A 27,127-nucleotide genomic window follows, 5' to 3' on the forward strand; every position below is an offset into this window, starting at 1 on the left:
ATGGCACTGTCTACACTCGAGTATGTGCACTGCTTCTTAGCCAATCATCCATCGTGCAGAGAAGTGTGATACTACTGCTTGCCCTTATGTGAGTGAGAAAAAGAGAGAATCTAAATGTGTTTTCACACGGCAAAGTAAATAATATTTATAAACGCACAGTTTTAACTTGAGCCTGTGAGATGTTGTGCTTTGTTTTACATCATTTTGCTTTTTACACACTGCGATTTTAACATAAGCGTTGCTTAATGTAATTCTTCGTCTTGTCTTTCAGACATTGTCTCTCCACGCCTACAGGAGTCTGGTTTGGCAGCTGCCCCCTCTGTGCCTTGCTGGTGAGACAACCTGACCATTTCCATCCTCCCCTGTCAAATAAATGCGCTCAGGACAACTCTAATTCAGTTTCTGCTTTGGCGGGTCCAAGTTTGGTCCATGGCCGGTCCTGTTTTTAATCGGTAATCACTCAGCGCCAAGCTGGACCCGAGGGCTCAGACTCCCCCCACCTGTTCCTGCTCCTCCGCCCCGCCCCCTAAACAGCCTTCCGAACACATACACGCATCCCAGCTCCGTAGCCAAGCGCTCCGATTGGCCTGTGAGGAGGAGGAAGAGGAGGAATATGTCAGTGAGGCTGCACTTCAGAAGTTCACGGCCACCTACACAGATGCTGAGACCATTACTGGTAATTGCTGCATGCATATGTTATAACTGTCGGCAGACAAAACTTACTGGAACCCATTTGGCGCTGTTGTATCAGCACTGTGTGCAGACATGCGTATAATTCATCTGTCAAAAATGATCTCCTTTGGTCCTTTACAAGTCCATTTGGCTGCATTAATGTATTATAGAACTTACACAGTACAGCACAGTTTAACCCAATTAAAAGTTTACAGTAATGCCAGCCCCCAGTCTCTAATGGTTTTGGAGTAAAGTGTTAGGAACACTGCAGGCTGATGGAGGTGGTTTGGATGAGAGTGAGGCCTTTGGAGCTGTGAGAAACTGTCCCTTTTCTGTGACCCTTCTCTAATGTAACATCCTGTCAGTGAAGCAGCTCCAGGGGACTTCAGCTGTGTGTGAGCCAGCACGTGAAAGAGAGAAGACCTCTCAGTGGACTGTTTCTGTCAGTTCTTTCACGCGTTTCCCCTCCTCTTTTTTTCCCCATCACCCCGTTAACCCTCCTCCTCAATGCAGGATGACACTAGTGTCCAATATGTAGCTGTGCGCTGGCCCTTCTCCTTTCTCTTTACAGTCTGGGCAGAATACCCACCAGACACTTTTAATTGAGTTGGTATTACATACAAAATTAATGAGTATTGATTTTTTTTCTTTCCTTCTTTTTGCTATGCTAATCATGCAGCAGTCTAGATTAGAGGAGGTTGGGATTCTGAGGATCATTAAGGGAGGGAGAGGGAGCTGAGTAGATCCTGGCTAAAAAGCTACTTCAGCACTTCATAAATGTTGCCAAGCACTTATACAGCACCATACTGTGTAACGTTCATACTCACCGGAGCAACAGGAAAAGACCCTCCCAAAGACATTCTTTTTCCACCCTTGGGCATGATCTCAGTTCCTTGTATTATTTTGAACAGCAAGGTCTCTCTTTTTTTTTATGTTACCAAAAGAGTCATGTAGGAAAGTCATACTCAGTCATCTATCATATGTAGATTTAGTTACACTTTTAGAGTTAAATCAACTGCAGAGTAAGCCAGAGCACCTCTGCTCGTTCAGCATGACCAAATCGAAGGTTTGCGCTTATGGCTTATTGGTGACCAGGTACACACATCTACTGTAGCTGGTGCAGTGCAGGGTTTCCCCATATATAGAGTTTACTTGGCCAGGCCACCAAAGTAATTTAACACCCACTAAATATAAGTGGAGATTCATATTATCCATCCTAGAGAACAGGGCCATTCTTGGTCTACAGCAGGGATGATAGTTTTTGTTCCTTTAGAGATCCACTACAAACTGAATGAACCGAATGGAAAGTTATGAATTTGATGATATTGGTGTTTAGTGTACTCTGCCCAACAATCATGTTTTTAAGAGAGCTGAGCAAATCCCATGAAAATCATTCAATCATTTTGAAAGTGAAACATAAATGTTGCGAAATCTAAACTTTCATGAAAAACAGGCCAAAGTGCTTAAAGTAGAATTAAAGGAAAGAACTGCATGTCTGAAAAGTTATATTTACTGTTAGAGCCTGACCGATATCAATGGGGGCCGATATCAGCCATTTATTGATATATCAGTATCAGCATTTACAATGACCTGTAAATTAAAATGGTAAATGGCCTGTATTTGTATAGCACTTTATTAGTCCCTAAGGACCCCAAAGCGCTTTACACATCCAGTCATCCACCCATTCACACACACATTCACACACTGGTGATGGCAAGCTACATTGTAGCCTGACAGAGGCGAGGCTGCCGGACACTGGCGCCATCGGGCCCTCTGACCACCACCAGTAGCCAACGGGTGAAGTGTCTTGCCCAAGGACACAACGACCGAGACTGTCCAAACCGGGACTCGAACCGGCAACCTTCCGATTACAAGGCGAACTCCCAACTCTTGAGCCACGAAAAAAAAAGAGACAGGAGAAACACCCTTTAACCATGTTATGAGTGTTATGTAGGGCATGAAAGCACAAACGAGTAATCCCCGACTTGTTGTAAAATTAAAGAAAGATTAATTTTAAACTGCACTGTAATGCGATCTTAATGAGGACTAATAAATTACTTTACATAATAAAAGTGAGGGATTATTTTTATGCTTTGTGTGTCTAAAATATCTGCCGATATATCAGATGTTTAAATCACCAATTCCCCTATCGGTGGTTCTCTGAAATAGATTTTTAGAAGACTGAAACCCTATAGTGCTGTGTACATTCATATGACAGCTTATTCCCTAAAAATCAGTTGCCGACTCTTATAGGTAGTCTGTTAAAGCCCTAAAAAAATCTATAAATCTATATTATTATTGCTCTTTATTATCTTAACTTTATTTTCCTTTAGCTGTTGGCTTTAATGCATATTAATGCATTTTTTTCTTTTTTCTTTGGGTTTTTACGTATATGTAAAAAAAAAGAAAAAGTTCTTGATTTCAGGCTGACAGGCTCATTCTTTAACAGGTCACTTGTATTTACAAAGTCAAATGTGGAAATCAAAGCTGTGGTAGGATCTACAGCAGCCCAGTTTTAACTGTTCAAGGTCAGCTGAGGTATTCAGGTCAGTGCTGCCATCTGCTGGTTTGTGTTCAAATTTGCAGTTGTTTTGTTTGTGTCCTCATGTTTCCCTCTCTCAGCCTTCACTGTCTGTCATTCTGCTTCTCCAACTCTCTTTTTGAATCTCTCACAGAGAGAGGGAGAGCTGGTGTGGGAGTGGGTACGGGCGAACAAATGAACACAATGAGCTGAATAGAGCAGCTCATTGCCATGCGGCAGTTTCTGGGTGTGAGATTAATTCTCCGTGGTTACCAGTCTCCGATGATGTAAAGAGTTGAGTAACAGTGAAATTATGGGATGTCTGGTGTGGAGAGGACGATTGGGAGCAAACAGACGCATAGAAAAGAGGCAGAGGACGGATAACTTTGGTAAGCGGCTGGCAAAGTTATGGCAAGTGGACAAACAGAGTTGAATCTCATCTGATGGGTGTGCTCCTCTGGCTCTCATCCAATCACGGCATGCAGAAACATCCACTGTGCTGCTATTTTTCTTTTTCTTTTTTTAAAGGAGTGTTGGGTTCTGCTTGCATTATCACAAAGACAAGTTTGAACCTGTGCTGACCCACGAGAGTCTCAGTAAAGCGCTCAAAACACTCTGTGTGTTGAGATTAGCCTCTGTGAGCTAGTCAGTCTGACCAGTGCAGTCACTGTTTGAGGAAGTGTAGTCACTGAGTGGAAAATTTTGGCGGCGGGGGGGGGACTGTTGCACACATAAACTGAGGGTTGCTATGGCTACAATGTTTTTGTACATAAAAAAAGTATGAATAATCCAACAAGAACAACTGGGAGTAAGAACAGTGGCTGACTGCACACTTTACAGAACAAACTGAAGTACATTAGTTTGGATTTTATCAATTCTGTGGACCTGAAAAATATTTAACAGTGGGTTGAATCTAAATTTAACATTCATAAAATATGCACTGTGAGTTTGTGCCAGATGTAGACAGATGATCTCATCTGTCTACATCTGGCACATGGAACACAAACACAAAGAAGTGATTTCAGATGTTTACATACTGTATCTGATGTTCTGTTAAGTTGATGCCTCCTTACTATTCTGGCTGATTCCAGCTCTTGCGTCAGTGTCATGCTACACAGCAGGGCTTTAAAAAAAGGACTTAATCAGCTGCTCTGGCAGCTCTAATATTTAACTAGAGATGATTTTAAGGGTTAGGGTTAAGCGTTTACATATTTGATGTCTTTTAATGTCTAAAGAAAAGTATTCCTTCGCCCTTCATTTCTGGTCTGTTAAAGCTGTCCTTTAAGCTGCGTCCACACTGGAAATGATTGGCTCGTCGTGAATTGCTTTGCAGCTGACGGCTGGACGCTTGTGAATGTTCCAGACTCCTGTTGCCTGCATCTGTATTTGTATAGATATACAAGTTGAGAAAAAATCTCCAGCTACTCACAGCTACTTTGTCTCATCAGCGGATATTTTGCCCATAGTCGCTTTAAGTCACTGAATGTGATTGACTCTCTCTGGTCTGTGGTTGCCATGTCGCTTGCGGTGTGATGCAGCGTTGCCGTGTTATTCCACAGGATGTCCAACTAATCAAAATCGCCAGCTCACATTTGTATCCAAGTAAACTGATTTTTATTATGTGAATTCTTACTTTTAAGCGCACTATTACTAAGAACAGATTGGTGTAACTTCAACATTCATGGATGTTACTTAGACACACGTCACCGGCACTCCCCGACAGCTGCTTCCTCCAAAAGCTGGAGAGTTCACAAACGGCTTCAGAAACCAAGAGACTAAAACGCTGATCCCAATCTAATGCACCACCTTCAGCATGCCCCGGAACAAGCCCCTTTGATAGAGACCACCATCTTTCATCCCACAGGACCCAAATGATCCAGTGCCAGACACCACAGCAGAACCACAGATCTCCTGCAAACACGAGTGGGCTCTACACAGTGTTAGGAAGTTGGTTTTGCTCTGTGATATGAGTTATCAGAAGTGTATTAGGCAACCACAGAAACTATATACACATGGAAAAATATCTCTTTGTACTAACTGCACAAACCAAAAGAGAAGCATTGTTGTGTGGAAGTTTGCATGGTTTTTGTCCTGGAAGAGTGGGAATCACTTAACCAAATATTTGTGATTTATAATCTGATAATTCCGCAGTTAAATCCTTCTTTGATGGAAATTGTAATGATTTATTGGGAAATCCAACAACCAATCCCATGTTACGTTTGTCATTCAAGATGTTTACTGTCAACCTGTCATGTAGGACTTGAGGGATTTTATTTTATTGGTAATAAGCTTTTTATTTACAAAAAAATAACACCTCGGCAAACACAGTAGACTCAGATTCACAGTGACATTTGAAAACCCTGGTTCGCCACCCACGTGTAGATGTGTGAGCTGCCGGTGACATTTGATAACACTGACGTACCACTGCGCTTTATTTCACGAGTGCCCCCTCTGTGACCGGCAGCTGCTTGTGCTGCAATCTAAATCTGGATAACCCTCTGCTGCAACTCCACGGAGCAGCACTACAACTTAAATGGAGGCAATTTTCTAAGTGTTGGTGGATTATAGTTTGCATCAAACCAGCCACCAACTTCTGTACTTCCTTTTACTTGAAATTACCTCATTTCTAAAATGAAACATCTCAATGATCGGTTACTTTGTGCACCACCCTAATCGCTCACATTACCGTGAAGTTTGGTAACTAGTGATTCTAAACTGATTAACGCAGCTATTAGTCTGCTTCTAAGACTATTACACATCAGCTTAGGATCACATGTAATCATATCGAGCTTCGTTTGGGGCCAAAAGCTGGGATCTGTGGGATTACAGGGAAAAATCTTGAGTGGTGTTTTGGCAGGTTTTCTGCTGGAGCTTTGCTCCTGTCGCACAGACTGTGATTACTGCTGTAACGAGGAGAAACCTTTTCCGCTGATCTGTTTCTCTGGTAGTTTAACACTTGCTCTCTAATATAGCAAAATCTCCTTTACGTTGAGTTTTTTATCTTTTGGCTCAAGCTGTGTTTTCACCCACACCTCGAAGCACACACACACTCACACTTTTAAAATCTTTGATCCATCTGTCTCTCGCACATTTGAAAGGCCCGATCTCTCGATATTAGTGTTTTAGTAATGGAGCTTGAGCAGTAAGCAGTAAGCAGTAAAGACAGTAAAGTGCACTGAACAGCATCAGACCTGGTGTGGCCACAGTTGGTTTATACAGGATTAGGGGAAAATAGTGTGTGTGTGTCTTTCAGCTTGTATGCAGGGCCCAGCTGGTTTGTTGGCTGCCACAGTGTGGAAAAGTGAGAGAGTGGGGCGGTCCATGTGGTCTCTCGTCATTGGCATGTCAAGCATGATGGGACCAGTTTGGTTGGCTCCGGCCGCTCCTCCCTCCCTCTTTTTTTTTTTCCCTCCCTCTCTTTCGGTCTCCTGCACTCTGTACTGTCCTCTAAAACTTTTAGTACTCTGCTCTTCCCATTTCCCACCCTCCCGGCACACTCTCTCTCTTTCTGTGTTATTTCCCGCGACCTTGCCCTCTCCCGGATCGCTGGAAAATGTAATTGGAGGGCAAGAAGGGGGGCAGTGGTTGTCGTGCTCAGGCACCATGAGTGAGTATGCTGTGTGGAGAATGGTTTTCTAGCAGTTTCAGCTCATCTCTAGTGACAGTTATGAGCAGTCTGACTAACATCTGGACAGAGCGCTCGCTGTATCTTCCGGCTGTCCCTTTTGTTATCTGTTTGTCGGGGACTGTTGCTTTCTTGTCTTTTTAACCTTGTATATTGAAAGGGGCGTTAAAGAGCTGGCTTTGCAAAGGAAATGTTTTTTATGTTTGAATTGTTTCAATCTGTGAAAAATCAAAAGTGTCACATGTCATAATGTGGGTTCAGTTTTATAGTAAAAGATAAGATTTTCAGGTTTAAACAGCTAAAAGCCTGTTAGTGCGTTTTAGAAAGTTAGTAGGTTTTAGAAAGAAGAAAAAAACCCTGGCTTTTCAAGTATTGACCTCAGGGGGCATAAGTGCATTGTTTTGGTCAACAGGAGGCAGCCATGTTGCATTTCAGATCTATGCTTTCTAGTTAAAGATTTGAAAAGTCATGTGTGGGAGGTTGAACGGTCTGACACAAACACTTTGTGACTGCTAACATTTCAGCTGATCCTAGTCAGTCAGTAGCTTTTCTTTAATGTGATAAAACCCTCTCTGTGTCTTCGTAGCCCGCTCGCTGTGTTAGGCGGTGTGTTTATTGCTCAGATGGACTGTGTGACAGGCCTATTTTTACACTTGAACTTGAACTTTCTTGTTGTGGTGTCCTCGCAGCTTGTGTGCTCTGTGCCTCCTCTGTATTTACTTTAAAAGGTTTTACTATCCACTCTCTTATGACGAGATAGTGGGATACAAAAAAATACATATTTTAAAAAATGGTCCATAGTAAATGTAAAGTTCTGTTGTGTGATATTCTTTCTGTCACATGAAAAAATAAAATATTTTTATATGTATAATTGTTGCATTTCCCAAGAGGTTCAGGGGATCTGCTTTCAGTGGCTCACTTATTCTAAGAGGGAGCTCCACTTGTTTCAGTTTTTACACTGGACGCCCTTTCTGATGCAACCGAAAGGGATTTTGTCTCCTCCCAGGATCAAACCTGGATCTTTCTCTTGTTAGGCGAATGTGTAAACCACCACACCGTGGAGACACAAAGCAGTCTGAGCCTAAATGCTCAGTAGTATCAAATCACAGACAGGTGGTACCTACAGCTGCAGAGAGAGCAGGAGCACTGAGGCAAAATCACAACAAGCCCAGATAGGGCTGTGACATTTATACATTTTCTGATATGTTAATACGTATCAATGCCCCCCCTCCACACACACTTATTTCATCCTGCTTTTCTTTTTGCCTTTAAATTAGGCTAAAAGCCTTGTTGGGTGACATTTGCAGTGTTACCATCCTTAAACATCTCCCATTTAAAGAGTTCACTGTTCATATTTCATATCAGAATCCAAATATTGCAGTACATTTAGGTATATTGAAGTATTATTCATGCTCATATGTTGTCAGATTGTGCTCCGCAGGAAAGCTTTTAATATATAGATTGTTACAAAACTTCAGTGTCAATATAATGGCACAGTTTATTTGCTGCTATACTTTGGCTACTTTGGTTTTACACAGAGATGTGCTAATCAATCATAATCTTACACAAACCAGAGGCGGCACAAAGTGGCAAAATCCAGAAAATTGTGAAACGTCACTTGTTCTGATGGAATTGGATATTCAGCACTTACATCTGTGTTGAAATTTCTCTGGCTGTGCTTGCTAAATGTTTGCCCAGCCTCTGCTGTGAGTGTGCGTTCCCCTTTTCAGCACAGTCAGTCATTCAGTCTGCATTAGAAAAACTGTAAGACCGCATTGTTGGGGAGACAGACAGACAGACGGGCAGATAGAGCGACAGAACAAAGAAACAAAGAACTTTATTTTTACTGTATGTTAATTCCCATGTTTTGTCTCATTCTGTCGGTCCAAGAGCTTCTCTGTTCTATATTTGTGGAGGAGGGAAAAAGAAAAAAGACCAAACCTGATTTGAGTGTGTAAGCAGAGAGAATGTGTTCTCTAATAGAGCCAAAAATGGATGACGCTTTTAATAGCACACTAAAGCGATGTGTGAACAGAGAGGCGCATAGCTGAAAGCTTAGGTAAGGTTATTTAAGTTTGCACAGCAGAGTACAATTGTGAATCAGTGGTTCACAGAGGAAGGCTGCTGTTGATTTTGTGAAGGAAAAAAAAGAGTGCACAACTGAGTGGCTCGGTGGTTAGGGCGCATGTGCCTCGAGCATTCAGTCCCCTCTTAAATCCCAGCTGACCGGAACTTTTCTGGCGTGTAATGTCATCCATCCATCTCCCTTTACTATCTCTTATCACTGCAGCTGTCATACAAGGGCTGAAAACACCCAGTAATCATTATTTAAATGATAAAGAAAGAGACCATACAGAGAGCAAACCTAATTTGGGCTATAACAATGTAAAAGATATATACATTTCACATCTTTTGTTCTTCTTTTTCACAGCAAATAACAGGAAACAATTAAGACGTTTGATGTCAGGTTACTAGGGAAGCCCTGCAGCTAGTCGACACCTACTTACATCTGTTTATTTATTATGTCTGAGCAGGTTAATCAAGTATCAGCTGGCTGCACAGAGACTGGAGGCCTGATTTTGTTTTATCTTGTTTGGTATGCATGCCATCATTATCTCTGTCGGGGTAATAATGGGCTTTATTATGGCCAAGGAATTTATTTATTGTCATAGATAAGGATGTGGCACAACACTGGATTCAAACTTACTTTAAACTGTTTGGCAAGCCCGTATTTTATAAAAATGATTAGAAATGTTTGACATCTAGCTCATTTCAAGCCATTACAATCGCAAAGCTACGGTTAATTAGGGATACCAACTCAACTTTTAGCTGGTCTCCTTTTTGTTTGTTTTTTTCAAATCCTGCAATTAAAACCTAACCAGTTCCTCAGTGGGCCACTAGAGGGCCTCATACACCCTCCAGTTCAGTAGACTGCATGAGTGTACTAAATGAAATATGTTGTCCTGATTACTAAATTGAATAACCCAGAAGTTCTGGTGTTTCCTGTGTCCACTAACTTTATGAAGAATGTGAAAATAAATGTTTCCAAAGAAAGCAGCAGTTATTCTTCACTTTGTCTTCTCTCCATGTGCAGATGTGTGTAACAATACTGATTTGCCGGAGCTCGAGATTATCAGCTTATTGGAAGAACAACTGCCGGTGTACAAGCTGAGGGCTGACACCATCTTCGGTTATGACCAAGATGATTGGCTGCACACTCCCCTCTTGGGCCCTGACGCTGCCGTTGACCTGACTACTGAACAGATTGAGGAGACCCTCAAATACTTCTGTAAGTTCGTTATGCTGCGTTTTCAAAATATAATAACACGTGTGTCCTGTTGTTGGAGAGTGACAGTGAGAGAGCTGAGTGTTATGGCAACGTTAATGTTGTGGAAATGAGAGAGGGCGTTGACTCCATTGATGTCTCCGTTAGTGTGGGCGAACCAAGTGACCGTGGTTGCCAAAACAAATTTAATAACTGTTATCTATCTCACTCTGGTTAATGTTTTGCTTTTTCGTGCACTCAGTGCGCATGTTGTGTTTTTTTTTTATGCCGACGTCAGCACTTGTCTTTATCAAACTGTGGCTTTTGATTGCCATCTGTGCCAGCTAGAGCACATACAGACCCACATGCACACAATTTGAATTAAACAAACACGCACAGGCTCGTGATAACATGTGCAAACACTGCACATAGCAAACCAAGGGAGTGTAGAGTGTTTTGTTTTTTTTCAAAATTAATTATTAATATCTAACTCATGTCTACTTGGAATAGTGACTCAGGGTAAAAACATGTTCTAAAAATAAACCAAGCATCTTATAAATAGGCTTAATCAAGAGCTGCAAATACACCCCGGTGCCCCATTGCCTGCACCTTCAATTTGGTATTGACATTCCTTACAGAGAACCAGGCTATCAGGTGATAACGAGGGGGCAGAAGAGCCATTATTAGAAATCATGAAAATTGTTTTTTGCTGTGCAGTCAATACCATCACTGTGCTTTGTCATCATCTGTATCTCCACTTAGATTTTTACTAGCTATCCCCATCTGCTTCAAGCAGATGGCTCGGTATCGGCACCCTAAGGAGGAGTGATACATGAGCCAAGATGTTTAATGGTAAAACTCAACTGATCTTGAGTGTCTGATTGTACAGACCGTCACAAAGTGCCAACTTGTTACCATTTTTAAGCATTTATATAATGAAAAGTCCAACCCAACTTGCATCTTGATCAGGAGCGCTGTGGGGGAGGGGGATATCCTACATGCTGTTGCATCATCCGAGTAAGCGTTGATTTGATCTGCTGCCTGAGAAGGATGAGTGTGAGGAGGTTGTGACATGAGGCAGCTGACTGATCGAAGGCAAATCCATGGTGTGATGACATAAAATGCACATGTAACAAAGACTGTGGACTGTCTGATTGGTAGATTTGTCTCACAGCCTCAGCTGGTGATAGATATTTGTCAACAGAGTAACAGATAACATGTAGGAGATGTCATTTTTAAAAAGACTGAGTTTTTCATTAGAATAGCTGTGTGTTCGGGATTGCGTTGTTTCTTATTATTTTATCTTTTGGTTCAACTGCATACCTGAAATCAAATAGCAGCACACAGACACGTATAAATGCAATGATAATACATGCATTAATGTGCAGGCTCACTTGGCAAGCAGCTCTAAATGATCCTGTAATGGGGTCTTATGCAACCTTACTGCATTACATGAGTAAGCAGTTATATGACTCTACTGGCACATTAGCATAAAACCATGCATGCCACTTAGTTAGCAGCAGTTGCTTTTTTTCACACTGTGTAAGAAACACTGACTGTTTTTAGCAAGCAGCAGGTTAACACTATGTTGTTAGCCTTGTCTTAGCACATCCTGTGAGCATGTAGCTACTTTACGCTGTAGTTTCATAATGTGCTTCTCCCTGGTTCCTCTCACGTGCTTTCTGCCTCCCATGCGTTCGCTTCATCACTCCCTATATGACAAATCCCAGAATCCCCATTTTGGTTCATTCATTGCGAGTTAGCCACGTCACCCCTGCCAACGCTACACTGCCTTCTCTGCATCTACATGCTGCTCAGCCGTAGGCCTTGGAGTCTGAGGCTGTTTCCATAACAACCACGCAGAAGGACAAAGTAGAGGAGAGGAGGGAGGGTGAAATGCTGACATGTGAATGGTGGGCGGGAAGAAGCTGGTGATATTCCCCCCCTCATTGGCTACAGACACCTTCTTAGCCCACCCATCCCACTGTGTCGTCATTCTCATCATTTCTGCTGCAAAACCCGTGACTGCTGCTGCTGCTGCCTCGCTCTCTGTATCTCTGTGTTTATTGAGTCATTGCTGGAGATGCGGTTGTCCATGTGTTGAGCTAAAGAATGTTACAAAAGGGAAGGAAAAGGTCATTTTGCGACCTTAAGAAGAGAACGTGGCCAGAGTAACAGCTGACAGCAGCCGAAGGTGGCCTGACATGAAGCTATAAGTGGATGGACCTGATTATTTGCTCTGATTTGTTTCGGAGTGACTTCGGAAATCTGACGACAGAAAATAAGGAAGACGAGGGACTGATTTGGCAGAAGATGGAAAATTTGCTGAAAATGGTAAAGACTACCTGACGGACTAAAATACAAATAAGTGACTCTGTATTTTTTCCAGCTGACAGCTGGTGACGCAAATAATGGTTCTGACTGATGACATCCAAAAATGGCACCAGCAGTGCATTAAATTAAGCATAACACAGCAACGGGCTGGTGTTACTGAGTGTGGAACAGAAAAGAAATCTGATCATGAGCACCAGATTCTTACCTAAAGTAACCGTGTCCATTCTGGTATCTGCTAAGCATGCTGAGAAAGAAGAATTGAGATGCTGACCTATTGACCGCCAGACTGTACTGGAAACCAGTTAAAGTGACAGATGCTTGTTTCTGACCATGCTGGGATGCTACAGTTAAGTATGCTGGGACATTGGCACATCTGTCTGTCAGAGCAGTGAGGATGAAGAGACGAGGCCAGACCAGAGGCCAGAGGTTTGTTAAGGCAGACTACTACGAGCTGGACTGGTACTATGAAGAGTGCACTGATGGTAAGAGAGCACTAAAGTGTGGATTAACATGTACAACCTGAAAAGCCAGACACTTTCCTGGAGTTGGAAAGAGGCTCATTTACTGTATGTAGCAAGTAAGTAGTTTCTATTGGATTTCAAGTGGAAGACTGCTACTTAGATGGCTGTTGTGGGGATTGTATCCTAGTAAGACATTATTAGTACAGAACAGTTGAGACTGAAAATGGGATAAGAGCAACTACAATGGCACAGAAAGAGAGCTGTTTCCTGCACTTTACATACATCAACATGTCAAATTCTTTGCAATCTATCTAAAAAGAAACCAGTTCAAAGCAGGGGCATGGAGGACTTCCTGGAAAGTTAGCTGGGAATTTTTTGGCTTCAAATTCACACATATTTGAAGTGCTTTGAGGAAGTCGTGCACACTGAATATACATTTACTGTCTTTTAAGTAACTCACTATTGGGATTTGTTTGAATGTATGCTAGTTTCTTTCCTAATTAAATCATGTGAATGTCACCTTGTGGCTTGGCATTCTCAGCAAAACCATGAAGGTAGGTGTTGTGGAAAGGACAGAGAGGAGCAGCATTATAAACAGTAGGTGCTGTAATGGGTGGTGTTTGGCAGCTGAGTCAGTGGCTTCTAATATAGAGCCAAGTAGTAGTTGTGGGTGTTAAGTGTTGGAGGTGTGACTGGACTTTATGGTGGCTCCTGTGTTTCTGGACAACAACTAGAGTTCTTGTTGTGCTAATGCCAGCTCCCTGCTGCTGCTGCAGCGGGTAGCTGCGTTAGCACATAGAGACAAAATGAATAAAGGTTATGTTGTGGAGATGGTGACAAAGTAACAAAATACAATCATCTAAACTCTCAATGACATAACTGCAGTAAATGATCTCCATAACACAGAGCAGGATTTTTTAGAAGCAACCTATAATTGCTTAGAAATAAGGTTTCGAGTTTAGATCTTTGCTGTTATTATCTGTGACCTGTCTTAGCTAAGTTTGCATCCACGTATGTGTTTCTGCTCATATGCACAAAAATGAAAGCTTTTATCTGTAGCTTGTCCAGCAGAGCGGCTCCAACTCAGTCTTTATTGTACATTGAGGTCTCACTGTAGCACATGCAGCAGTGCACTGTGCAGATGGTGCTGTGGAGTCAAGCGGTGTCCTCACTGTAGGTTGCTAACTTGTTTTATTAGAAAATGCTGCTGGAGCGTTAATGAAGAGCTGATATTAGCTGATATCAGCCCCTGTTGGAGACCTAAAAAACAAAACAAGCTTAAACTAATGCAACGTTATAAAACGATCCTTTATTTATTGAATTCCAGTGTGTTTATGGTGTTTATGGTGGCTGAGACAGAGTAGCTTTAGCGTGTGACTTGAAATGATTAAATACCAGATTGAATCTGCAGATTGATCCACACGGTCATGTGACAGGTGTCACTATCAGCAGGGTGCAGTAGTGGCTCGCTTGTTACCTTTTTTTTTTTATGGTTTTAAAAAAATTTTTTTAGCTCCTACTCTTTCTTCACAATCATGTCCGTCTTTCTACTCTCTTGCCTTAGTCTTTTTTGCTCCCTAATTATGATGCACCTGCTTATGGTCCCTTTATTTAAAGTGATTTCATGCTATACATATAGTTCTCACTATAGTAATTGCTTTGCTTTTGGTTGTACACATGCACATTGTGCACTTGTTGTATTTTGACATCATTAAACTGCACACTTAATATGGATGTTGGAGGAGAAATGAGTTCATTGTCCTATATTATCCATTCTTACATAACAGTTTGAGACAGATTCCCAGTTCGAGCTGCACAACGTAAATGTTATTCACATGTGGCCGCCTGGTATAGCTTTTGTTTCCAGTCTTTTTTAAGAACTGATATTGCCTGCTAGACACTGATGGTAGGTTTACTGTGTTAAAATGTTTAAATGCTGGATGAGAAGGGACACACGGCTTCTTTGATAAAGCTTTTCATGGAGTGTCGAGGCAGAAATAGATATGCAGCTGGTTTTATGTTGGGGAGGGATGAGGAAGTAGGTTGGCTTATATTTAGCCCAATGATTTGCATGCTCCTCCAAGCCAGTCTTGTTGATAGCAACCTGCCAAATACTTTTTGGCACTTCCAGAGGCCTTCAAACAAATGGTTTAATGGACAGAGGACAACCAGGACAGCTGGGCTCAGACTGGGGCTGGGGCTAAATAAAAGGGCTCTGTTTTTCCATTGGGAATCTAAGAAATGGTTCTCACAATATTTGAATTTCAAGCTCTATTGAATACCGTTTTAGATTTTTGTTTTGGGCGGGGTGACAAAAAGAAGCAATGCAAACTATAATGTTAATGTTTGTTTAATACCTCAGTGTCATTCAAATTGGAACTTTGAGAAATTGCAGGTCCATAAAGTGATATTACTACTTCAGAGGGCCTGTGTGCCTGCTACAGATGACAGAAAAAGATGAAGTCAATCCTATCTTGAAGTGATAACGTGATAAACCCTGCTTACGGTCCAAACTACTGCGTTTATTAAGGCTGTTGAGTTTTCAGCGTGTTTTAATGTTCTGTATCTTGTTCTATTTCATCTGAACAAGCCCTTAAAAAAAAAAAAAAACAGTCAGTGATCACTGTCGGCCTCTTTCAATTTTTATTACCACTATTCATTTTAAAGCTCAGTTTTTAAAACCTTACGATGTAACTACAGCCCAGCCCATGCAGCAGTATATTAATGACTAACCTCGTATTGTGGATGGATTATCTCAGTTGTTCTCCTGACTGAAGTTTGGTCCGTTTACAGCATCCTGCCTTGCAGACACCTTCATCCCTAACCATCGAGAACCCTCCATTAACTTTTATCGAGTGGAAAAAAGTTAGCGCTCATCCTCAGTATGTTTATATTATGCTAACATGCTAACATAGCTGTGTAGCTAGCCACCACCTAGCAGATCATTATATACCAGCTAGCCCAACTTCAGTAACCCTACAAAAGTCACTACTGTTTAGTTTTCTGTCTTCATTTATGTTGGAAGTGATAGCAGAGCTGTACGTTTTAATTTTTTCAGAAATCCCTCAGTCAGAACATGCTATATCATCTTTAGATGGAAATCTGTTACGACTGGTAGAGCAGCCACACAGATCATTTTATTAAAGATGAAAGAATTTAGACAGTTTTTAACTCTCAGTGATGCCACAGTGTTTGTTTGACTTTGGGACCTGAAGCGGGGGTTTGGACCCGGAAACGTCTAATGACATCAGACTTAAAGACCGGATATGTAAGTACCTTAAACCTGCATTATGTCTCAAGGCCACCAGGTGGCGATAGCTGTGGTTGCAAAAAGACTTCTTGTCCTATAGAAGTCTATGTGAAAACAGTGCTCAGTTTTGACCTGTACACACTTTTCTGCTGAGTTCATGAGCTCAGTCAGTCGTTTTTGGTCATATTGAATAAAAAATGAAGTCTAATTTGTAAATGTTGGTGATACAAAGTTTCAAACTGGAGGATTATCCGTGGTACGAAATGGTCAAGCCCACCCATTGTCATATCACAGTAGCTACATCCATGTACCTTGTCTACGGTCCCTAGCTGACGTTTGCTTATTGATGATTATCAACTTCTCGGGAAGCTTTTTCTTAACTTAATTTGATATAAAATGTACATTTGATGCACCATTTAAGTGGATTAACAACAAAAGTCAACATTTAACAAAAAAAAAAAGTTTTTTGGTTTTTGAATAAAAGACTCAGAGCTTATTGCAAAACAATATGTTATGTTTCCATGAGAGCTAAAGTGTGAGAACTATTGGAGCATTAAGCGTCATCATGACCATAAAACAATGGGGGAGGTAAACGCTGCCTGGAAACACTGAGTGGTGTTTGTCCAGAGCTCTTTTGTTGCCTGCTGTGAAGCATCCATAGGAACATTGAGCGGAGTTACTCAGGCATGCGGGATGGTATTGAGCTGTCATCAGTATTCTAGACCAATTACTATAATTATAACAGTTGAATGCCAACTAATGAGCAGAAGCCGGAGCTTCTTTGATGTGTCATTTTTGAAGATTGGCCCCTCATAACAGCTCAGCTCAGACAGTCATGTGGCACTGACATAGATCATATATATTAGTCTTTTTTTAACATGCAATGAATATTATGGTATGTTATGGTAATATCTTCTTTCAAATGTTTAAAAATTCCTCTCTGTTCATGTTTTTTACCTCACCTCTTCCACCTGAACTATTTAAATGCTGCGATAAAGCTTGTAAGTTTACCTTTAAGATGAAGTCACTAATTGACTGGTTAATTTATGGTGTAATATAGAACGATTATTAGTCTTTATTAAACTCTTGAAATGTTGTGAAACTTTGCTGGAATTTTTTTGTTTTGATTTTTAACAGCTTGTTTCATGTCAGTGGTTGGCTTGTTGCTCAGGAACGTGAGGCATGAGATTTGATGCCAAACTGAAACTCTGTCTGTCCACTCTTTGCAAACTCTTTTGTCGTTGTGTCTTAGTCATCCACTTCCTGTATGTCCCCATTCAATGAAAAGAAATATTTTTGCTTTTGCATCACACACTGGGCTAACAAACCAGGAGGAGACACAGATGCCTTTGGGGTTGCATCAGGAAGGGCATCTGGTGTATAAAATCTGCCAAATCAAACATGAGAAGCTACCCGCTGTAGCGACCCCTGGGGAACAACCCAAAGTAGCTTTGTTATGTCTCACCTTGTAAATGCAGTTTATGCAAGATTAGGGTTCTGTAGGGTCAGTTTGTATGGCTGTACAAGTATGTCTCATGTACTGTCTCAGAAACAAGTTTATTCTTCAGTCTTTCTTCTGATTGACTTAATGGAAAATCTCTAAGCAGCTCAGCTCAAAGTGCCCTTGCTTATCTCTTGACTCTCTTGATAACACTGTCTGCACGTTAACTATAGTATGCAAAAACATTCACCTGTGAAGGTGTGTGTTTGTGTGTCTGGCCCAGCCCTGGAAACGGGTTGTGTGTTATTTTATGCCCTGCCCTATTGTCACCATAGAGCTGAGCAGGACTGTACCAAGTTACTTTCAGGGTAGGGGGGGGCGATTGTAAAGTGACTGGTGTTTGTTGAGAATTGTTCAAGGAGAATTCTCTTTTGGTTGCTTCTGTTGTTGTTGGTCTGAACCACAGCAACCACACATTAGTAAACCACTGGATGGATAACACAGATGAGAATTAAAGGCATAAATATTATGCATTTTCAATGCCCTCATCTGCTTGATTAAATCTGTTTTAACTTATTTTTTGTTAAATTGTTTGTTACATTGTTGACCTGAGTGAGTGTGCCAGTTTACCCCATGTTTGTGGTAGAGTGGAGAAGGCCATTCACTGACTGGCCACAGAGAAAAAGGGGAGGAGTTTAGTTGTCTCACTGAGCTGCCATAGAAATGACACACACACTTAGAAATTCAATTACAAGCAGGTCCACGCACACAGGCTTTACCAGACATGTACCATGGAGTGCACAGAGAGGCACATGACATTTAGGGAGAAACTCAAAGTCAGTTGGCTTTGGAACACACACAGCATTGTTTGCACACTTTCACACATACACACACATAGACTAGGAGACTGATTCACAGATTCAAACACACACAGGTAGAAACCATGGCGTTGTATCTGGTTAGCTGAAGCATCAGGGGAGAGGATGGCACTCTTCTTGTATGGCGATGAGGAGAATCTGGATTTGCCGAACGAGGATAAAGAATATGTTTGTTTGCCGAAACATGACAGCACAGAGCAGGAAGAAGAAGAGGAGGAGGAGGAATATACCAGTTTTCCCAGTCATGAAAGATCCAAAGTGGAGGAAGGGGATGAAGAAATGGATGAAGAGCAGCAAGTTCTGTGTGAAGGTAGCAGTGAGATGTGTCTGGGACTAAATCTCTTGATGTTACTTTTGTTAATCCTTATCACTCAGTGCAGTAAGACACCTGTTTATACAATTTGGAACTATATAAAAATAACAGACGACATTTAACCTTTCTGTAGGCTATCATATCTCCTGTGGCTGTGGTTTCATCCAGCGGGTACTCTCCCTGATGTTGATGATTTGTGTGTTTGGTTTCAACACAGCACGGATCACCTACCTGCTGGGCTGACAAGTACAAATATGGGCTTGGCTTTTCATCTCAGCTGTGACTTTTGTTTTTGATATGAAGGGCCAGCAGGCTGCATTTTGAACTGCAAACGCACTTGGTCTGTGTTTAATCCTTTTAGGGTTTGTTTCAGGGATCCTTAAAAAGAGATGAGGGAGAATGATGTGCATCATGAGGGATGTGCACATGCACTCTAATGGCAATTTGTTAGGCAAGGAAAAAAGTCTCTTTGCATTAATGTTTGATAATGTGTGAAGTGTTTGGTGAGCGCGTGTAAGTCAGCTGCTGTTGCATGGATATGTTTTGCAGTGGCTGTTAAGATAAATACGTGCTGCTCCAGCTAAAGACGTGGTATTTCATGGTCTACACAGGCTGTGCTTGGGGTATTAATGTGAATAACAGGGCTTCCTTTCTGTTTTCTTTTCTTTTCTATGAACCTGTGTGCTACAATTAAGGTTATTATAATGTCTGTAACTCCAGACTTCAAGTGCACCCACTACTTCTGCTGCAACACACACAAAACAGAAGGCCACGAGGGTGTGCTCACGTGGAGGTTTGATTACATTATGGCTCTAAATCCAGAGTCGGCAAATCAGATATCTGTGTTTAAGGTGATTGTCTTTAGTCCTACCTATCTCCGAAACCCACATAGTTTTCACAGCTGCTGAATAGGACCACTTGTCTGATGTCCCCTTTCCTTTGTCATTGTCTTGGAGCAAAATAAATAGAAAGAGATGGTGTGTGCATGTCTTAAGTTACCCAGACTTTGGATAATATATCAAGAAAACATCCTGCTCACCTTGCAGAATTAGGTTACACTTCCTCTTTGATAATCCAGGTTGCAGTCACCTTCTCTAACCTGTGTTGTTTGTCTTTAATGCCTGTTTCTCACCAGAATGGCTTAATAAAGTCAGTCTGTAATAGACAGACTTTCTGTAGTCAGATCAGCTTTTGTTAGTCAAACTATCCTCACTTTTTTCAGCTTAGCCGTTTGACCTGGGTGGAGTGTTACCATGGAACCAAGTCAGCATGGAGAGTTTAATAGATGGCAGGTAACAGGCTGCACTCTCACTATCAGCAGCAGAGTCCTCTAATAGGCCAGATATCAAGTAAATAAATGTGTGTCTGTGTCTGTGCAGGCATGCACGTACACAAGTTTCCTCATACCAAATCATTCCAGTAAGTTTGTGGTTCAGCGTGGATGTTTCTCTTTGTGTGTGTGTGTGTGTGTGTGTGTGTGTGTGTGTGTGTGTGTGTGTGTGTGTGTGTGTGTGTGTGTGAGAGAGACACTTGTGTCTGACAGATAGTTAGCCTTTTGTGATCAAACTCTTTGAAGTGGGATTTTTTTTTTTTTTTAGTATTACTATCAAGGTAGCTTGAATATTGGCATGCCAGTACACTAGTGCCATCCATCCATCCTCCACTTATCCAAGTAAGCTCACAGCAGGCAAAGCAGGATATTCCACGTCCTTCTCCCTTCACTTTCCAGTTCCTCTAGGGATCCCAAGACCCCTCTCAATAGAGATGAGATGCATAATCTCTCCAGCAGGTTCTGAGTCTACACCGATTTTGCATTATTCCACTTGTGCATGCCTGGAAAACCTCCAAAATGAGGCATCCAGAAGGAAGCATAACCACATTCCTGAACCTTCTCAACCAGCTCGTTTTCACACAAAAAAAGCCAGTTGAGGTTTCAGACCATATCTGTGGCAAATACTAAAATAACTATAAAACTAGTTGTTGTATTATGCTGAAACGTGGCCCAAGCATTTAGGATCATGAGAGAATGACACTTGACTAACTTTAGAGATCCCTTGTCGAATTAACTTCTAATAAACTTGTAGTGCTAGCAGACAAATGTGGGTTTGGTAATAGTCCTAACGTTATATGTGCTGAACTTGAGCATCTTATCATTATCTCTGTAAAAATGAAACAAAAGGACACAAACAACAAAAACAGTCAAAATAAATAAATAAAAAATAATAAAAATAAGATGCAGGGTTTAGGTGAAGACCTGATTTGAAATCGCCCTTGAAACTTTTGGCAAAAAGTAAACGGCAAACAAGCCAAGGTGCCTTTAATTAATCAGATAAAATACCTTTATAGTGCTTCAATGTTTCCTGCCTTTGTTAGCTTACTTAGTTAAGGATTTAATCCATTATTAACTTTTATTCCCATCAATGATCATCTTCCCTGTTTCCAGAGGTCTGCACCACACAAGGACATGAAAATCTGTTGTTTACATTGGCCAGCTCTCTTTTGCATTCTGCCAGAACTTCACACAGTTTAGCATGTTGATGAAATTACTTTCCTCCTTCTATACCAAAAGTAAATACCTTTTTTTTTCTTTTTTTAAAAACATATTAACGATTTATTGTTGGTGACAAATAACATAATTTATCTTAGTGAGCTTACCGCAAATCTATCAGTTACAATTTATGGGATTACAACTAAAATAAGCTGGATCTATTACAAAGGAGATGATCTTAAAATGGAGTTGGTACCTTTTTAGAAATGTGTGTAACTTGTGGAGCTTGATGGCTGCATACTACTATGATTTGCATTTGTATAGCTCACAACATTTACATTTTAAAGGCTCCCCTGGGCCTGAGCTGGGGTGCGGGGGTGAACTGCCAGTCCTTTCAGGCTGAAACTTGGTGTGAAAGCAGTCTTCCCTGCCTCTGAGTTTCTGCCGTTAATGTGCATTTCCACAGGAATTTATAGCAATGCTCACTTATGAAAGTCTCACTTTTCATGCAGTGGAAACTGTTTAAAAAATATCTGCACTCACAAGTGAAGATATTTTAAAAAAAAGGTTGCTTTAATTTTTTTTTTTTTTTTATAAATTTGAATGAAACAAGGTAGTATCAAGGAACAGCCCTAGCTAGTTTTGTTGTTTTATGTACGTTATCGGTCTATGAATCATGTTTCCAAATTAAACTATGAAGTCATACATATGTAAACTCCTCTGTTTGAGGACTAAGGGAGTTAATAATAAGCAGCAGGGCTGAGGCGTGGCCCTTCACTCTGACCTCTGTGTCAGTATTCAATAACTTATCTTTTCTGAGTCATTTGCTAGGAACAAAAACCCTGAGCTATGCGGGCGGTCATTGTTGGCGTATTTATGCTTTCATGACTTTAGTGCCGTCAAGTCCAGTCTGCACTTTGTGCTGCACGGGGCTGTAAAACCTGGCACATGCATGTAGATAAATAAAGCTAATGCACTCCACACCCACAGCCCACACCTGTTAGAACTATGAGCTGTATATGGGGGAGCAAAAAAAAAAGCCTTTTCTTCCAACACATTATTATACAAATGTCTTAATGCATGCTCAATCATCCAGGTAAGTAAATCCCAAAACTGGACATGTTTATAAGTATTTACTTGGTACCTGATATAAAACAAACGGGTCATGTTTGTCAGGTACAAAAATAGAAACTAACTCCTTAAAGCATCTGACCTCACATTTTATCAAAAATGGTAATAATATATTATTTATTTGTATTATATTAAATGGCGGTAACTGTATGTATGACAGAAAATGGGAAATCTTTAAAGAGGCAATAAATTGCCCCAAAAATTGCCCATAGTGCAGTTTTGTTTTGTTTTTTGGCTTGAGTGATATGAAAGCATACATGAAATCAACCTAGATTATGATTTAATAACATGATTTATATTATCGAGTCCCAAAAAAAAACCTGTTAAAGCTTCTTCTGGAAATGTTGTGGTGAGCCTTCAACACTCAGTTTCTTTCCCTGTTTCTGTGTCTGCAGTGTTGTGTGCTGACAGAGTGGGCCAGATGACGAAGACCTACAGCGACATTGACGCTGTCACTCGACTGCTGGAAGAGGTAAAATTCGATAAAGTAGAATAACCAGAAGCCCAGGACACTGTCAGAGGGTCTGTAAGGCCATTCGGTCACACGGTGTTATGTCATAGTCAAAACGCGGGCGGATTTATCAGGGTTGCGACAAAGAAAGCAGCTTCATAAAAGTTGTTTCCATCAGCTGATATTCAAATGTAACTTTATCCTCCTCAGCTGACTGCGCTGACCAACACAATGTAAAGCAGGGAGGAAAACAGGGTGACGTCACTGTTAAAGTATGAACCTGAGCAACCGGACAGCATTGTGAAAACATGGCTTAGACAAACAGCACCATCACCAAACACATGACTTCCATTACTGCGAACACAGTTAATGTCAGATCTGTATATTTCTGATCGTGTCAGTTATTTTTATTTCTTATAGCACACGAAACTATTGCAGTATTTGCTTTGCTAGTGGCGTTTAATAGTACAATAAATAGTCCGGTTGATGTAGTAATAAAAACAGGAGTGGCTAGTTAACAATAAGCTTTTAACTATTGCCTCATGTTGACTGACGGGAGTTTTCCACTGCGCACTGTGGCTGGTGTACAAAGGTTTCCTTTTGAGGCTCATATTTAGTGATTAGTGGATATTGTGTTGCTTTTGCCGCACTCTTTTGTTTTGTCCTTTTCTTCACTGATGTATTTGAATTTACCCAACATTTAAAGCTGATTTGAGCAATTCTGATACACGCTAAGAAAGGTTGTCTGGTGTAAAAACTCTGTGTTAAATCAAATATACAGATACTTCAAACCCATTTTTCTAATAAAGGAGCAGCTGAAGGAAGCATCTATATATTAAACTAGGCTAATGGTTGAGGGGTTTAGTTTACGTAGACCTGAAGCAGGGGAAAATTACTAACATTGGTCTTTGCAAATGTTTAAACTATTGAAATTCATTTTGCTAAACGCAGCTTTGTCTCTGCAGAAAGAGCGTGACTTGGAGTTAGCGGCTCGCATTGGACAGTCACTGCTGAAGAAAAACAAAGCCCTCAGTGAGAGGAATGAACTGCTGGAGGAGCAAGTGGAGCACATACGAGAGGAGGTAAACAACGAATATGTGTGCTCATAGGTGTTACAGTATTTGGTGGTGGGAACTGTGTAATAATGCATGTCTGTGATGAGCTGAACGTCTTGCATGCCCCCCCTATCTTCTTCTGACGTTAATCGTCTCCTTATAGGTGTCTCAGCTGCGCCATGACCTGTCCATGAAAGATGAGCTGTTACAGTTCTACACCAATGCAGCCGAAGAAAGCGAAGGCGAGTCGATTACCTCTACACCGTAAGTCTCCTTTTATTACCTCCTTTCCTTGCTGCTCAGTATATTTCCTCATTGTTCCTTCTTGGTCAAATGAATATCACATTTTATCTTAAAAGTTCTGTGGGTTTTAACAGCTTTTCTTAATAAAAATATATAAAGTCTGTTGAATGACTTAAACTAACAAGCGTAACTCTTTCCTGTATGTTCACAGTGTCCGTCCCAGTGAACCAAGTGTGTCATCGCCAAACTTTTTCCCCCTGGAGTCGTTGCAGAAGAAACTCAAGGATTTGGAGGAAGAAAACAAATCATTGCGATCTGAGGTATTTTTATTTTATTTTGCCTGATAGTCTAACATGCATGCACTTTTCTTCTTCTTTTGACTGCTCTGTATGTCCTCCTTCACTATATCCATGAATTTCCACTGTCGTCTTCCTCTTTTCCTCCTGCCTGACGGCTCCGTCTTCAGCATCCTTTGTCCAGTATATCCACTGTCCCTCCTCTGCTCATGTCCAGCCTTGCCTCTTTAACTTTGTCTCCAAAATATTCAACTTGAGCTGAGCTGTCACTCTGAAGTACTCTGTGAATGACTCAGACCCACACGGCATTCGGTAACTGTTTAGTCACTTTTATTTATATGTCACACACCCAATGTGTTTAGTTCGGCACTGCTAGTTCAGCCATGGTCAGCTTTCCAGCTGGCTCCACGCTCCCACTGCCGATCCCCGGCATCACTAAAAGGGAAAAAGAGTTCATCAGCCTAATTCCCTTCACCTGGACCTCAGCCTCCCTGACACTGCCCCTCGAGCCCGCTGAGCCAAAAACCACACCCCTGCCGCATACTCATTTCTGACTTTGTCCATTCTGGTCACTTCCATTGAAAATCTTCAAAGTGGCCTCCAGTCTTTTTGTCAGTGTCTCCAAACCATACATCATAGCAGGTCTCACTGCCATCTTATAGATTCCCTTTCAAAAACATTCATATAAGAAAGTCTTATATGAATTATAAGCATGGTCTTATCTTTGCTGGGATGTGAAGTTATTTATTAGGATAATAATGTTGTTTCCTGTTGTTATTTTCATTTTTCCTCCAGGCGAGTCATTTGGAGACAGAAACGATCTCCTATGAGGAAAAAGAGCAGCAACTTGTCAATGACTGTGTCAAAGAACTACGTGAGTGGCTTTTTTTGTTTGTTTGTTTCCCCTCACACACAATCACAGTCACTCTTTAGAAGCAGTGTGGCCATAAGCTGTATTTTGCTGAACACCTGTTCTCATTCCCAGGCGGTGCCAACCTGCAGATTTCCTCTCTGGCTGAAGAGCTGGCCAGGAAGACTGAGGACGCCTCCAGACAGCAGGAGGAGATCACACACCTCCTCTCCCAGATAGTCGACCTCCAGAAGAAGGCCAAGCTTGTACGGAAGTCCCGATCTCTGTCTTAGATTACGTTAAACGCTAAAAATACTTTGAATGCAGTCCGTTTCACACCTGTTGTCCTCTTTTGTCTGCCGTGTTGTCAGTATGCTTTGGAAAATGAGGAGCTGACTCAGCACTTGGGTGCAGCCAAAGACGCCCAGCGACAACTTACTGCTGAGGTAGGGCAATCCAGGGCCTGGTCACCATGGCAACAGCACTGTGTTTTCTGCATTGCCAGCTGCTGCCAGATGAGGAAAATTTGTACAGATATATATATATATTCCTGCCATCATTTTTGTATTTTTTGTTAGATTTTATGATAATAAAGTAATCCTCTTACACATGCTTCCATCAACACATGTTATTGGTCCAGGAGAGATCCTGCTTAATGCTTCTCCTGTCTTCACATATTATTATATCACCAAATTTAGCACCTACAGTATATTGTCCTTTTTAAAAACATATTTTATACCATAATAAAACAGTATGCAAAGCTCGGTCTCTCCGAGAAGCAAATTTGATCAAAATGAGTCCTTTCACTGTATATATATATTTAACTGAGAGATAAACAGGAAACAAATGACCTCCAGGCTGGAGGTGAAACATTCTGCTCGCATGCGTTTCATTTTCTTCTCTGTAAAACTCTTCTTCCTTTCTTCATTTTTAGTTGCAGGAGTTGCAAGACAAGTATGCAGAGTGTATGGAGATGCTCCATGAAGCTCAGGAGGAACTGAAGAACCTGAGAAATAAAACTCTCCCGCTCAGCACGCCGAGGCGTTTCCATTCCCTGGGCCTGTTCCCGATGGTGAGTGATGAAGTTACATTTTTAAGGGTTGTTACAATGCAAATGAAATGTACATAGTTAGATGAGAGACTCTGTCTGCATCACAACATCTTCATTTCCCAAGTAGCAATTTGTTTCTTCTCCAGGACTCACTGGCAGCAGAAATAGAGGGCACCATGAGGAAGGAACTCCAAATGGATGATCCAGACGTAGAAGAGCAGAGGTACATATCCTTTTTTTTTTTCTTCCACAGTATGATCTGATTCAGATGTTAATCATTTGTAATAATCTAAAAGTCATCCATCAACTCCATGTTTGTGTGTCTGCAGACTGCATCCGAAGCGAGTTTTCCAAACGGTGAAAAACCTCAATCTGATGCGTCAGCAGCGTTCTTCTCTAGCCCCCTCTCCTCTCAACATCCCAGGCTCCAATCAGACTTCATGCTTCACCTCAGGGCGTTCCAGCAGGGTGGGCACGCCACGCTCCAACTCCATTTATGGTAGCGAAACAGGAAGTGGGATCATCCTAGACAACAGGACTAGCAGTATCCTGGAGACGCCTGATGACGGGTATGGACATCGCTCCCGCTACGGACCGTAGATTTTAATGATGAAGCATAATGACCTGATGAAATGTATTTAATTTAGAAGCACCCCAGTTAGGTCATTAACACAGTGTTCATTTGCAGCTGTTTTGAAATTTGATTAAGGTTCTCATTTCAAAGTTTGGCAAACAGCTTCTAGTTCCAGTTTCACAAATAATTTCCTGTGTTTCTTTGTCATATCTGAAAGTAAGTTGAAAA

The 27,127-nt window shown here is 41.3% G+C and overlaps 1 protein-coding gene across 8 annotated transcripts in view; it reads left to right on the forward strand.

The window, feature by feature from the left end:
- Positions 1 to 299: 299 nt before the first annotated feature.
- The window catches only part of trak1a (trafficking protein, kinesin binding 1a), a 36,603-nt gene continuing 9,775 nt past the window's right edge, over positions 300 to 27,127 (forward strand). For 2 of the 8 annotated variants that reach the window (XR_003222286.1, XM_025911799.1), the window contains exons 1-12: positions 3,437 to 3,582; positions 9,913 to 10,107; positions 22,775 to 22,851; positions 23,796 to 23,912; positions 24,049 to 24,149; positions 24,340 to 24,448; positions 25,220 to 25,298; positions 25,410 to 25,540; positions 25,646 to 25,720; positions 26,209 to 26,346; positions 26,472 to 26,548; positions 26,655 to 26,894. Coding sequence is in view for 7 of the 8 variants with exons in the window: in XM_025911799.1 (XP_025767584.1) it covers positions 3,507 to 3,582; positions 9,913 to 10,107; positions 22,775 to 22,851; positions 23,796 to 23,912; positions 24,049 to 24,149; positions 24,340 to 24,448; positions 25,220 to 25,298; positions 25,410 to 25,540; positions 25,646 to 25,720; positions 26,209 to 26,346; positions 26,472 to 26,548; positions 26,655 to 26,894 (1,415 nt within the window). In the remaining variant the exon portion in view is untranslated. Of the gene's footprint in view, positions 333 to 460; positions 677 to 3,436; positions 3,583 to 6,643; positions 6,801 to 9,912; positions 10,108 to 12,104; positions 12,900 to 18,298; positions 18,758 to 22,774; positions 22,852 to 23,795; positions 23,913 to 24,048; positions 24,150 to 24,339; positions 24,449 to 25,219; positions 25,299 to 25,409; positions 25,541 to 25,645; positions 25,721 to 26,208; positions 26,347 to 26,471; positions 26,549 to 26,654; positions 26,895 to 27,127 lie in introns of those variants that run through there. The other 6 variants (XM_025911798.1, XM_025911797.1, XM_019364559.2 and 3 more) reach the window with 6 other exon arrangements.

This window comes from Oreochromis niloticus, linkage group LG11 (assembly GCF_001858045.2).
Source record: "Oreochromis niloticus isolate F11D_XX linkage group LG11, O_niloticus_UMD_NMBU, whole genome shotgun sequence".
NCBI classification, from domain to species: Eukaryota; Metazoa; Chordata; class Actinopteri; order Cichliformes; family Cichlidae; genus Oreochromis; species Oreochromis niloticus.